Source organism: Canis lupus, chromosome 10 (assembly GCF_003254725.2).
Source record: "Canis lupus dingo isolate Sandy chromosome 10, ASM325472v2, whole genome shotgun sequence".
Taxonomy (NCBI): Eukaryota; Metazoa; Chordata; class Mammalia; order Carnivora; family Canidae; genus Canis; species Canis lupus.
Window position 1 is genome coordinate 20333175 of NC_064252.1, and position 14371 is coordinate 20347545.

Sequence of the window (14371 nt, forward strand, 5' to 3'; positions counted from 1 at the left end):
ACCCCCTTGCCCTCTCACCCCCTCACTCCCTCGCTTCCTCACCCTCTCACCCCCTCGCCCTCTCACCTCCTTACCCCCTCACTCCCTCACCCCCTCATCCCCAGACCTGGGCCATGAAGTGCCCCCACTGGCCAGGGCGGCCTCTCGCAGCCCCGCAGACGTGCTGGGCCACTTCCTGGCGAGGAGGCGAGGGGATGCGCACCTCTTCCGGGGCCTCTTTTGCTGGTGGCACAACCACAGCTCGATGAATGGAACCACCCAGCACGTTGGGGCTATTTCCCTCCCGTAAGCTCGGGCTCCCGCGCCTCTCCCCCCCCACCCCCCCCCCGCCCCCCCCCGCCCCCCCCCCCACCCCCGCGCCTGGAACGGAGCCTGGAGCCGTGATCCCACCAGCAGCGGGTGTGCCGCCCACTCCCCTCCCGGTGACATACGGAGGTCACTCACGGTGGCACAGCACTGGCCTAGGCAACACAAAGGCCATCGATCCTCCTCTCCACCCTCCACCCCCCTGAGACAGAACCAGGAGGGCCGATTTCCTGCTGAACGGAAACTGCTGAGCTAGTCATTCAAAAGGTGGCACTTCCTGCCCAACGTCCCACGGGGACGGGGACGGGGATGGGACAGGGACAGGACAAGGACAGGGACAGGGATGGAGACAGGGAAAGGGATGGAGATGGGGACAGGGATGAGGATGGAGACAGAGACAGGGATGGAGATGGGGACAGGGACAGGACAGGGACAGAGATGGGACAGGGATGGGATAGGAATGGGACAGAGATGGGATGGGGACAGGACAGAGACAGGGATGGGGCAGGACAGGGATGGGACATAGATGGGGACAGGATGGGGGTGGGACAGGGAGCTGCACGGCCTGAGGCAGCCGCCTTTGACCTAGGAGGCTCCCCTCAGCCACTCCTGCTCCGATGCTCTGACCCCAGAGCCGGGCGGTCGTCAGCCATCGCCCTGCGGAGCCTGGGCCCTGGGCCTGGACACTCGCAGCCAGCGTGTGGGGCCCCCGGTCTCACAGCAGGACCTCCTGGGCCCCTGAGCATGTGCTGACCTGGCATGGGCGGCCGGGGGCAGACAGGGCCTGTGGGAGGCAGGGAGGGCAGAACGGCCGCCCGGGGAGAGCCTGAGCCCCTGAACCTTCTAGGACCCGAGGGTGTAGCAAGAGAGCAGTCAGCACCGTGGTTCATCTGTTCCCTCCCTGAGGTTCCCCACGTGAGCCACGAGGTCACTTCCATGTGAGCAAAGCGAGGCCGCCAGGTGGGTGCCCCAGAGGGAAACCAGGGCGGCTCCCCAGGCACGCCGCCTGTCGCCACCCACGTCCCACCAGAGCAGCTAGCTGGGCTGCAGGCTGGGCGGCAGGGAGGGGGCAGGGGTGCCGTGAGCCCAGAGGGAGCCTTGGGCCCACAGGGTGTCCACGGTCTGTATGAACTTTTCTTTTCTTTTCTTTTTTTAAGATTTTATCTATTAATTTCATGTGTTTTTTAAAGAGTTTAATTATTCGAATGAGAAAAAGAGACAGAGAGCATGATGAGGGAGGGGCAGAAGGAGATGCAGACTCTCTGCTGAGCAGGGAGCCGGATGCAGGACTCGATCTGGGGACCCTGAGATCATGACCTGAGCCAACAGCAGACACTTCACCAACTGAGCTCCCTGGGCGCCCCTGCTTATTCATTTTATTTTATATAACTTATTTTTTAAAAGGTTTTTAACTTATTAATGAGAGACAGAGAGAGAGGCAGCGACACAGGCAGAGGGAGAAGCAGGCTCCATGCAGGGAGCCCGATGCGGGACTCAATCCTGGGTCTCCAGGATCACACCCCGGCTGAAGGCAGGTGCTAAACTGCTGAGCCACCTGGGCTGCCTGTTTATTCATTTTAGAGAGAGAAAGAAAGGGAACACAGGCGTGTGTTGGGAAGAAGGGGCAGAGGGGGAGAAAGTGGGGCAAGCAGTCCCCATGCCACTGGGTATGGAGCCGGACTCGGGGCTCCATCCCAGGACCCTGAGATCATGACCAGGGCTGTAATCAAGAGTCGGATGCTCAACCACTTAACTGACTGAGACCCCAGGTGCCCTCATGTTGAGTTTCTAATAAGGCTTGGTTTCCTTGTCCAAAATGCCCAGGTTCCCAACAAGCCAGCTCCCACTCACGGATGAACTTTCCAGAACCCTGACAAGGAAAAGATGGTCTGGTCATGCTTGCAGCCCGCGTCCACACAGAGGCGGCTGGCCGCTGCTTTCAAAGGGACGAGGCAAACGGGCTACAGACACGGGGCCCCGCAAGGAGGGAGACAGCAGCACGCTGTGGCAAAGCGTTTTGTGCAGTCCTCGCCCACGTGGTCTCAGCCCCAGTCTGAGAGCAGGCCAGGGGCAGGGCCAGCCCGCGGACCTGTGACTCCGGGCGCCTCCTCCCCACAGCCCACCACCACCCTGTCTCGGAGGGAGAAACACAGGACACCCTGGCTCGTGCCCACCGTGCAGCCAGACAGCATGGGCCCCAGCCCAACCCAGCACCCCAGCCTCCAGGGAAGTCACCAGGAGGAAGGAACCAGCTTCCAGGCTATTTTTAAATCTGTAAAAGTAGAGCTCTCAAGCAGGAGTCCTCTTGGCACATAATTCAACAGGCCCAGCCACAGCCAAAAATAAAAATCAAGTGACAATCCTTAAATAAAACTCCTTCCCACCGGCCGGGCCTGCAAACACAGAGACCACTGGAAAAGCTAAGCTGTTCCTGCCACCTGGCCAGGTAGGCAGCCCGCACACCTGAGGCCCCAGGCTCCGCCCCCTCACCTCCCTCCTCAGCTGCCACCTGCACTGCCCAGCCTGCAGCCTGCCAGCCCAATTCACCCCTCTGCCCATCACTGGGGACCTTTCAGAAGCTAGAACAGTGTGCTCCCCACTGTGACAAGTCAGGTTCTAAGCCAAGGACACACACCTTGACTTTCGATGACCAGCGAAGAATCACCCACTACAACTCCCTCCTCTTCCCTCAGCCTCTCTTTGGAGAAAAACCGTTCATGCTGAGCAATGCCTTGCCTTTATGGTCAAACCTCCTGACTGACGTTGGCTTCGCTCACTGCTGGGCTTCTCACCACTACAAGCCATCAACAGCCATGCCCTCCGGTAATCTGCAAGCAGCACCGCCTCAAACATCTTACCCCATCGGGAAGGGCTGCTGGGACACCGGCCTATCACGGCGTTTTAGGTGTGTCTTAGGAAACCAACCGGGGGTCTGGGTGAACAACTAGTGTGTTAAAATTTTCTCCATGTAAAAGAATAAGAAATAGGATCCGAGCCAGTGTTTTGACCCAGAAGAGCTGTCTCTCCGGAACCGACAGCCCTTTAGTTGGAAATGATGTGCTTCATTGGGCTACCTGCGGTCTGGGCTCTGGGACCCTAGGCCCAGTTCTGAAACAAAGAATGTGTGAGCACCCAGTCCTCCCATCCATGGTCCCTCTCTCTTTCCAACACAGCACTTAAGTGCCAGCAGCTGAGCCCTCCGGGTCCCAGTCCGTCCCCTGAGCAATGGGCTATGTGCTAAGCACCTGCTCCCCACACAGCACTGGGGTGGGGGCAGCCAGGGACTCCACTCCCCAGCAAGGTGAGATGTACCAGGAAGCAAATGAGGCACATACAAAACACGTACTTAAAGACCAAACACCAGACAGGATGGGAGCCAAGGAAAGATGCATCTAGAAGACCAGAGTTCTGGTAGGTACCCAGTGGGATCTTGAAGGATGTACAAAAGCATGTGTAGTAGGGCAGCCCGGGTGGCTCAGCGGCTTGGCGCCACGTTTGGCCCAGGGGCCTGATCCTGGAGACCCAGGATCGAGTCCCATGTCGGGCTCCCTGCATGGAGCCTGCTTCTTTCTCTCCCTCTCATTCTCTCTCTCTGTGTCTCTCATGAATAAATAAATAAAAATCTTAGAAAAAAAAAGGTATAGTAGAAGGAACAGTCCATTTGTGCATCCATCCATCTACTCACCTATCCATGGACCCACTTATCCATCCATCTACCCATCTACCTGCTCACTTACCCATCTATCCATCCATCGGCCCACCCATCCACTCACCCACTCATTGACCCATTCACCCACTGATCCATCCATCCAACCACCCACCCACCTATCCATCCACCCACCCACTCACTGACTCATCTACCCACCCATCCATCTATCCATCCAAACATCCATCTAATCATCCAACCATCCATCCACCCACCCACTGATCTATCCATCTAACCACCTACCTACTCACCCACTCATAGGCCCATCTATCCATCCACCCACCCATCCACTCACCCACTGACCTATCCAGCCACCCACCCACTCACTGACTCATCTATCCATCCATCCATCCATCCACCCACCCACCTACCATTGATCTATCCATCCACCCACCTACCTACTCAACCACTCATAGACCCATCCATCCACTCACCCACCCACCCGCCTACCACTGACTCATCCACCCACAGATAACATCCGCTCAGATATGCACTGAGCACTCACAGCTACCTGACCACAGGCCTAAGCTGTGGGAATCCATAGATAAGGCAGCAGCTATCTTCACCCCATCACACAAGAACCTAGCTCAGTACAAGAGATGAAATGTGCGTAAGTAAGAGTCCCCCCAAGGGCTGGAAAGTTGGGGCAACCCCACGTCAAGGACAGCCCATCTCTGCCAATTTGGCCTCATCCACACTGAGGAGAGTCCCAGCAGGAGGGGACTACCCCAGTAGGTGGCAGAGGATGGGGAAGCCATGCCACCCCGGCAGGTTCTCTCCGCACTGTACACCCGGGAGGCTCAGCTGTGCCACCTGTAAGTGGGGATCTCATCTTCCACCACTCCCCATGGACCTCAAGCCTGTCATCTTCCAAAGGGCCTGTCAGATGACACTGCCAGACACGGAGCCATCAAAATAACACAACAGTAGGCGAGTTAGAGCTTCCTCCCCAACTTCACCCCTCAGCCCAAGACTCCCACAGCCCTGGGTCCCAGGGAGCAGGCCCAGCCCTGGCAGGACCCGGGGTCTCTCCTCTGAAGCATGAGCCGGGCAGGCGGGATGCTTGGCTGGGCCCCAGGACAACACGGTCCGGGGTGGTGAGCTCCACGAGGGGCCGGGCCCAACATCCATAATGAATAATTAAGGGGCAGAGTCTCACTGGGCAATGGAGGGGACCTGGAAATATGGAATCCTGGCCTGCCCGGTGGGTCAGACAAGTCATTTTTTTCTTAGGGGCCAATTCCATTTCTTCCTAGATGAATCCTACCTGATAAGCACACCCAGTCTCACCTCTGTTAATCAGCTTAACATCACCAAATCAACAGCAGGAGGTAAGTCAAACAAACAAAAAGCCAGACCCCAGACGGGCATCTGCAGGCCCCGATCCACTATCTGACCAGCCCCACACCTAACCCTGCCGCCAGCAGGTCTCACCTCCGCCTCATCTCGTTTGGACACCACCCCGGCCCCCAAGCAGCAGGCAGCGGGCAGCTCCCCAGGCCCTTCTGTTTGTAGATGACTTTGTGGGTGAGAAAACTCTCACTCGAGGCACCCACACTGGCTGCTCAGAAAACTTCCCTTCCCTCCAAGGTCCTTCTGTTGTGTCTAGACACTCAGAGAGCTGCTTCGGGCCACAGCAGTGGACCAGCTCGCCTCCCTGAGCAGCTTCTCTAAGAAAGCCTCTCGCATGGTCACAGAGAGCCACGCTGACCCACCATGTAGTGGAGCAGGAAGGGGAGCCTGCAGGAGCGTAGGGGACCCTCTCCCCGGGGAAGGCCCTGCAAGAGCTACCATGTGCCCATTTGCGTCCTCAGGGAACCCAGACGCATCTGGCACTGGGTAGGTCTCCGTGGCCCAGTGAGGATGGTCCCTACCCCAAGGGCACAAGACCCCAGGGTGTGGCCCCTGGGAGAGCATCCTCCAGCATGGCCAGGGAGGCTTCCACAGGCCTTCCCGTCAACCCAGGAAGGAGAAACAGCTCAGCCCCACAGAACCCGCACACAGGTAGGGGAGCCTCAGGTTCAGCCTGGGTACCAGGAAGCCCCCGGCCCAAGGCCCCACGAGCATTTCCTCCAAGATCCAAATTCCACACCAAGTCACATTCTGGGAGAGCCTGCGCATGCCGTTCCTGCTGCTGGGGAACCTCCTAACCTCCTCTCCCAGGGCCTGCACCCAGCAGCAGCTGGGCGGCTGCACAGAACCCACAGCACACGGCGCCCGGGAGCTCAGAGAGCAGCAGCCACTGAAGCGCGTGTCGGGCCAAAAGAAAATGTATGATGCTTTTAATTCGTTTACGTGCTGCTTTAACGGTTTCGGGCTCCTGCCTCCAGTCACGAGCCAGAACGCACTTCCGTCTCCCGTTCTCTGCCCTATGCCATTCCTCACAGGGACACTCCTACCGTTCAGTATTTCATGACCAACAGAGCTGCCGCACACTTGGGTTATTTCCTCCTCCCCACGAAGGATCATCGGCCGCTTTCGGAGAGAAAGTACCACAGATAGTTAAATGGGATCTTACACTGGCCACTTGGGCGTTCCGCGTGAACGTCCACAGCTGGCTGCCCCCCAGGGGCTCGGTCCCCAGCCCACACCAAAGCTCCCCAACGCATCCCTCCTGCAGACGGAGGGGGGCAGGCAGGGTGGCCACGCCAGCACATGGAGGCCAGGTTACCAGCAACCGGAACATCTTGGGGTCTCCAGAGCATCGTGCATCCCAGGTACTGTGATGGAAGAAGCAGTGCAGAAAGACAGGTGCTCCTGGGCCAATTCCAGCCCGACCAGGATTTTCTGCAGTTTACTCCTCCATCCGCTGGGCTCCCACCAGACCCAGGACCTCGTGCCAGATGCTCAGGGTCGGAGAACAGGCCCCATGCACCCAGGGTGCTGTCTGGGGAGAACCACCTGTAACTATGTAACCTCTCTCTCTCTCTCTGGGTCTCTCATGAATAAATAAAATCTTAAAAAAAAAAAAAAAAAAACAGCGCCCTATCCACACAGTAGGTATAACACCGAATAGGAAGACGTCTCAGTTCCATTCTGGAGGGACGGCCAGGAGGTAATGTAAGTGTGGAGAAAGTGAGACCGGGACAAGGGTTATCTAAGGGAAGCGAAGAAAACATATACACATTTGCTTCTACAAAACAGTCACTGGAGGGATAAACTGCAAAATCAAAACACACCTGGTGGTCTATAGAGAAATGAAGTAACAAAGTACAAAGGAAGACAAACTCCATTTCTCTGACAGTACCTTGACTTTCAACCATATGAATGATTTTAAACAACTATAAAAATAAGTTTAGTTTTGAAAAGAACCATTTAGTGGCAACTGGGTGGCTCCATCACTTAAGCGTCTGCCTTCGGCTTGGGTCATGATCTCAGGGTCCTAGGATTGAGCCCCATGTGGGACTCCCTGCTCGGCAGAGAGTCTGCTTCTCCCTCTGCCCCTGCTTGTGCTCTCTTTCTCTCACTCAAATTAATAAAGATCTTTAAAGAAATAAAAAGAAGACTTCGCAATACATGTTAGCAGGACAAAATGACATTGTCCATCTCCTGACAGACGCACTGATGCTACAGCTTTGCACCTGTGACACATCTGGCCTGGACCTCACCGCAGGGGGCCATCAGACAAACCCACTCTGAGGGACCTGCACTCTTCAACACCGGGAAACACGAAGCCAGGCCGAGTGACCCCTCGGGGTCACGGAGAAGGAAGACCCAGGACAGCTGCGTGTAACGCGTGAGCAGAGACCTTCTGCTGCTAGACGTTACAGGACGTCACTGCAACACATGGCGAAGCTAGAATAAAGTCTCGGGTTAGATAACCGTCTGGCACCCACATTAATTTCCTGATATTGATAACTGGACTGTTAAGTAAGAGAACCCGCTCGCTTCCAGGAAATACACACAACACAGTCAGAGCCCGAGGAACATCGCACCCGCCGCATACGACCACCAAATAGGTCCAGAGGATAAAACATGCAGGCGGATGGAAGGAAGGATGGACAGATGGACATGAGACAGACGGGCAGACAAACATGGTAAAATGCTACTCTTGGAGACACTCTGGCTGAAAAATCCACACGAACTCCTTGTATTCTTTTTGCAACTTTCCCGTGAATCTGAAATCGAGTCCAACTAAAAAGTCAACAGAAAACAAGATTAATCTCTCAAGATCTAAAGGGACAAGAAGCAAATCAACACAACTCCGTATTGAGTTAATGATGGCGACACAAAGAGGCGCTACAAAAACACAAATACCGTGAGGTTCCGCCTACAAGGGCCCCGGAGGAGTAAGATTCTCCACGGAGGGGCCAGGGGCCACCAGGGGCAGGGGGTGGGGCCTGGCGACCTGCGGCTTCACGAGATGGCCACACGGGGGTGATGGCCGCACAGCACTGTGATGGGGTCAATGCCACCGAAGGGCACATGTTGAACCGGTTAGGATGGCAAATTTTAGATCCTACTTTACCATCATTTTTTTTTTTTTTTAAAGAAAAAAAGCCAAAATCCCCCAATCTTCATGTGAATTCAAGTTACCTGAATGAACGCAGGATGCCCCCTGGAAAGGTCTAGAAACACTGACAGTAGTGAGTACCCCAGCATCCTTAGCTTCTGAACACCACTTTTGACCTAAAGGAACAAGGTGAAATGTCTAATTCCAGGCCAGGGGACAGGAAATGTTTAAGAGGAGCCTGAGTGTGGGGTGCACCTGGGGAGCTCAGTTGGTTGAGCGTCTGACTCTTGATTACAGCTCAGGTCGTGATCTCAGGGTCCTGGGATCAAGACCCACATGGAGCTCCCTGCTAGGTGGGGCGGGGGTCTGCTTGGGATCCTCCCTCCCCCTGCCCCGCCCTCACCCCACTCTCTCTAAAATAAATAAATCTTTAAAAGAAAAAGAAAAAAAGGAGCCTGGAGCATCTTGTCACACCAGCGAGCAAGGGATTGCTCATGGAGGGTTGGTTTATGTTGAAAGGACGCAGAAGCACATGGGACGAGGCTCCCACGAGGCCCCCACTGCCCCGAGGTGGGTCCATCTGAGCACCAACGGGACAGCAGCCACAGCGACTCGGAACTGTCAACTATGTCTAAGGCCATGATCTCAGGATGACACCACAAGGCCCAACACCCTCACTGGTCACCTGTGGAGGATGCTCTAAGGAGGGAATCGGCTCATTATGTTGGAAACAGGATAATACAAGAAAAAATTCAAGCGTGTATCCTGCCTCTGCGACAGAAACCATCCCTCGGAGTTAGGTTTTCAAAAATAGGTCAGTGAGCAAATGGAGAAAGAATGGAGGGTGGAAAATGATCATTCTCTAACCACCAGGGGAATGACAGATCGAAACCATGTGGCTGGGCACAAAGAGCACCTCAGGGAAGCTGCCACCAAGGAGTCCTCCAGACGGTGCCCCGGGGGACGCAGCCACACTGGCTCAACTGGGGAGTCCACGGGGCTCGCCCCGAGCAAGGTCCAGGGTGGAGGTGCCACCACAGCCGGCCTGATTTCTTCCACAAAGAGTAGGGGACGCCCAGAACTGGAGCCACAGGAGCCCGAAGAGGCGTGCCAGCCACTCAACGTGGGGCCTCGGGCGCTGTCCCGGGATTGCTAAAGAAATGAGACCATAGGGATCCCTGGGTGGCGCAGCGGTTTGGCGCCTGCCTTTGGCCCAGGGCACGATCCTGGAAACCCGGGATCAAATCCCACGTTGGGCTCCCTGCATGGAGCCTGCTTCTCCCTCTGCCCGTGTCTCTGCCCTCTCTCTCTCTCTCTCTCTCTGTGTGACTATCATGAATAAATAAATAAAATATTTAAAAAAAAAAAAAAGAAAAAAAAAAAGAAATGAGACCATAGGGCAGCCTGGGTGGCTCGGTGGTTTAGCGCCGCCTTCGGCCCAGGGCAAGATCCTAGAGACCCGGGACCGAGTCCCATGTCGCGCTCCCTGCGCATGGAGCCTGCTTCTCCCTCTGTCTGTGTCTCTGCCCCTCTCTCTCTGTTTCTCATGAAAAAATAAATAAAATCTTTCCTTTTTTTTAAAGATTTACTTATTTGTTTATGAAAGACACACAGAGAGAGAGAGAGAGAGGGGCAGAGACACAGGCAGAGGGAGAAGCAGGCTCCATGCACCGGGAGCCCAAGGCGGGACTCGATCCCGGGACTCCAGGACCGCACCCTGGGCCAAAGGCAGGCGCCAGAACACTGAGCCATCCAGGGATCCCCAAAATAAATAAAATACTTTTTAAAAAAATAGACCATAAAGATTTACATAGTTAAAAAAAATGAGACCACTGGGGAAATGTGAGCTTAGGCTGGAGGTCTGATGATGCAAAAGGATAACCTGTTTTCAGTTGTGACATCAAATTCGTGGCTTTCATTTTTAAAATATGACAAGCTGCCGACTCAAAGTACAGATGAAGGACAGGAGGCCGGCTGGGACTGGCTTCCAAAGCCGAGGGGGGTGGGGATGGACATGGCGGTGGAGGGAACCTGCCCACCACCGGCCACCTCTTGCCAACTCTGAACGTGAGCACGTGAGATGCTGTACCTCCGTATCTGCTCGAAACATTCCACGCTCCAGAATGCCCGTAACTGCCGCCCCATGGGAGGGGGGGTGTCAAAATCGCACCATACACTTCAACGGCAGGAGCCACCAGGACCCGAGACGCTCCTTGGGCAAAGCAGTGAGGACAGGCCATGAGGACGGACTACGGATGCCAGCCATGCCGTGGCAGGGTGGATGCTTCCCTTCAACGCGGATCTGGACGGCCCAGGAGGGCGTCCCCGTGGGGCCTGACCACCCTGTCCACCCAGCAAGTACCTGCACCCCGCCTGCCCCGCCCCTGCCAGGTAACCCCGCCTACCCTCCCGGGCTGGGGCTCCCCTGTCAAGATGCTCCCGCAGGCCCTTCCCCTTGCACGGACGGCACCTGCCTCGGCTGCCTCATCAGGCCTCATGTACCACCCACACTTGGCAGGGTGATCCACAAAGGCACTTTCATAAGGCCCCACAAGCTGACTCCCCCAGCAGGGTCTGTCCAGCTCTGCTGCTGGGGGCCCCAGTCAGTACTGGTCAGGAACCACGCAACAGCCTGCCCCCCGTGCACGCAGCCTCCCTGCAGGAGCTCAGCACACCCAAGGTCACAGGCACCAAGTCACCAGGACCTAATTAGGCCAGCCCATCACCACCCGTAGCCCCGGGCTGACCCAGCCTGGCCCTGCCTGCCTGAGCCAGCTCGGCCATGACCTTGGACGTGTGGGGACACCGAGTCACTTCACAGCACTGTCCTCAGAACCACTGGTGCCCTAGGCAGGCCACCAAGGCTCCCCACCACAGCTCACACACCCACTGCCATGTGCAGGTGAGGGGCCCCATGTGGCTGCAGAGCTGGGGTTCCCCCGCCTGGAGCACAGACACCCTCAGGGTGTGGACAACAAGAGTGGTGGCTCAGGCAGGGGCACCAAGGGAGCGGTGTCTGTGGGCCAGCAGGAGCGCAGAATGCTTGGTCCTGAGCAGGGGAAGGGGAACAGAAGAGAGGGGACTGGACTGCCTGCAGGCCCTTCCTCCTGGCCTGGCAGCTCTGGGCCAGGCTCTGACCGCGCAGGGCCAGGAGGCTGCTTCTTTCTCCCTGCACCATCCCAGCAGCTCTGCTGTCCCCCTGGGGGCAGTCGTGGAAGCTCCGCGTTGTGCAGCAGGGCCACATGCATGGGCGCCAGGGCCATCTGCTGCTTTACACCTCTTCCTGGCCGGAGGGCTTGCCCTACGCAGGGTCCCTCGTCCTGGCACTGCCGCTCCTGTCTGCGGAGCAGGGGTGCAGAGGGTGGTGAGAGATCAAAGGTGAGACGTCACACAATATCATCCCTGCGAGGAACTGGCAGGTGCTTCCACAGCAGTTTCTACTATTACCACCCAAGAGGCCAGACCCCAGCCGCAGGGAGCGGGTGCTTAAACTACACCAACGGCCCAGACAGCCACGCGGACGGCCACCAGGTCACCCAGCCACCCAGCCACAGAAGCCTTAGGTGTTTCCTCCCTCCTGGATGTGAAACTAAACAGGACACGGTGTGAGAGCCCCGCCACGTTCAGAGCGGACTGCTGCAAATGCAACACACCAGATTCACTAAAGGCATCACACACCCCCGGGGGGGCCATTTATTGCTTCCCTGGGACATCCTCCCTTACCCCCGAGGGAAGACCTCGCAGCTGCAGCTGCGCAGACCAGAGCGCTAGTCTCAGTGGGACGGCAGAGGGAGCATCTGCTAGGGACATCCCCGCGGGGGCCACACCTGTCCCTACCATGAGCGAGCCTGGGGACAGCGGGCACTGGGCTTCAGCAGCCCAAACAGCCCGCAGCACCTCTGCAGGATGGCATCCCTCCCCGTCCTCCCCCAGGGGTACTCACGTAAGAAGTGTTTTTCCAATAAGGCGATTTCCAGGTGACCTTTGATCTCATTTAATCGATCAAACTCTGTCCGGTTAAAGTCCTGGACTCCTGCAGCCATGATGAGGGTCCCTGGTCCAGCCTACAAGAGAAACAGCAAGGGCTCAAGGGAGCCGCCCCAAAGCATCCTGCTTCTCGGAGCAGTGCCCAGGGGACCCCTTATCTGGGCCCCCAGAGCCCCTGGTGGACGAGGAAGGTGTAGTTGTGCAGTAAAGCCCACGTCAGTTCACCTCGGCTTTGCCTCCCGGCGGAATGGGCATCTCACACAATGTGGATATCTTTGCAGCCCAGTGAGGTCAGCTTTTAGAAATCATTTTAAAAAATTAAAACCAGAAGCGTGACGCTAAGCCTCTCGATAGTCACGCCACTCTCAGGCTGCAGAGGGAAGGAAACCATCCAAACCTGTGCTGGCCGAAGTGCCACCCTCCCGGGAGGAGGGTGAGCCCAGACACAGGACCTGACCCCTCGCACCCCGGGGCTGGAGTAACAGGCCTCCAGGCAGCGGGGAGGTAGGGTACGTCTGCAGACCAGGCTGCGTCAATCTGAAAGAATGGTGGCTCCCCAAGGTGAGCAAACTCCAAACATGGGCCTGTCCTGTTCCATGGAGGGCTAATTAAAACCACTGTCTGACGTCCCACGGGGTGCTGGGCAGGCTCCGGTTACAGTGACCAGTGCCCACTGCGGCTCGCCCAGGGGCCTGGCACAGGCGGCTGCTTGCATCCTGTTGACAGGAGGGGAAGGGGTGCAGTGCAGGCCAGCACGGCCAGGCCAGCACAGGCGCACGTGCTGGACACTCCCACGGTCACCCCGACGCTGAGACGGGCAGCCACGCACATCCCCATGAGACGGGGAAGGGGAATCTGGCTCCCAGTGTTGGTTTCCATGACCCCCTGCAGACTGGGTGAGGGTAGAATGGGAATTAGCCCAGCAGTGTCCAGGACAGACCTGGTGACCCCTCCACTACACGTGTCACCTGCTCTGAGGCCACATCTCAGGAAGGAGGAGTTGACAACGGGAAGCCAGTGAGTTCTGGGAAGACTCTCCGGCCTGTGGCTGCCCTGCCCCTGGACCTGCTGGACTTTCAGCTCCTCTGGCTCCCAGGGTGCGAGTTCCCGTGTCTACCTGCAGCCCCCGGGGGCCGGGCAGCCGTGGGCACAGGGACCGGGGGTGTGGGGTGGAAGGCAGGGTAAGTCCATCTGGTCTGCCACAGGGAGGATGGTGCGTCTGGACCTCCCGCCTGCATTGGGCTGAGCCTTCCCCTGCCCACCACACACCACGATGGCCAAGGTGGTGGCCACACAGCAGAGGGCAGAGCTGGCCAGGAAAGGCGGCTCTACACAGACGCGGAGGCAGGATGCTCAACTCCACTAGGTCTGCCTGCATCTCCCCAAAGCGAGCAGGATGCTCCCCAGGTCGCAGGACCACGTCTGAATGCACAAACCCAGGTCCTCAAAGGCTGCGGTACAGCATGATGGAACGACGTCCATCCGGGACTTGCTCCAGGGCTCCAGGAATCGCCACAGGGCCCCTCAGGGCCCTGGGTGGACTCTGCTAACAGCAGCTCGGAGCTGGAGCCTGGTGGACCGCGGGGTGGGGAGGAGCCGCTCCGGGGGCCTGACCAGCTGGCAGGGAGCACTGGGGGGCACGCTGAACCTCCTGGAGCGCGATGCTGAGCTGGGGCCTGGGGGTCTGGACTGGGGTCCTGCCTAGCAAACCCCAAGGCTGCAGTGCCACCGCCATGAAACCAGGAAAGCGGGCTGGGCCACTTCTTCCTGCTTCCTTAGAATGGTGGCCTCCAGCTCCCCACCTCTCAATCTACCCCGCGGCCCCAGGGGCAGGGCCTCGGCTCCTGGAGCAGTCTGCCCCCCATCTCCCAGGGGCCACAGGGTCTCCCATCTGCCCCCAACTCCAGGCTCTGGTCCCA

At 57.5% G+C, this 14371-nt stretch overlaps 1 protein-coding gene across 3 annotated transcripts in view; it reads right to left on the bottom strand.

Annotated features, from left to right (window-relative positions):
• Positions 1-14371, bottom strand: part of GRAMD4 (GRAM domain containing 4) — a 73630-nt gene that overhangs the window by 22107 nt on the left and 37152 nt on the right. For all 3 annotated transcript variants that reach the window (XR_004803244.2, XM_035696279.2, XM_025456280.3), the window contains exon 3: positions 12409-12529. Coding sequence is in view for 2 of the 3 variants with exons in the window: in XM_035696279.2 (XP_035552172.1) it covers positions 12409-12529 (121 nt within the window). In the remaining variant the exon portion in view is untranslated. The remainder of the gene's footprint in view (positions 1-12408; positions 12530-14371) is intronic.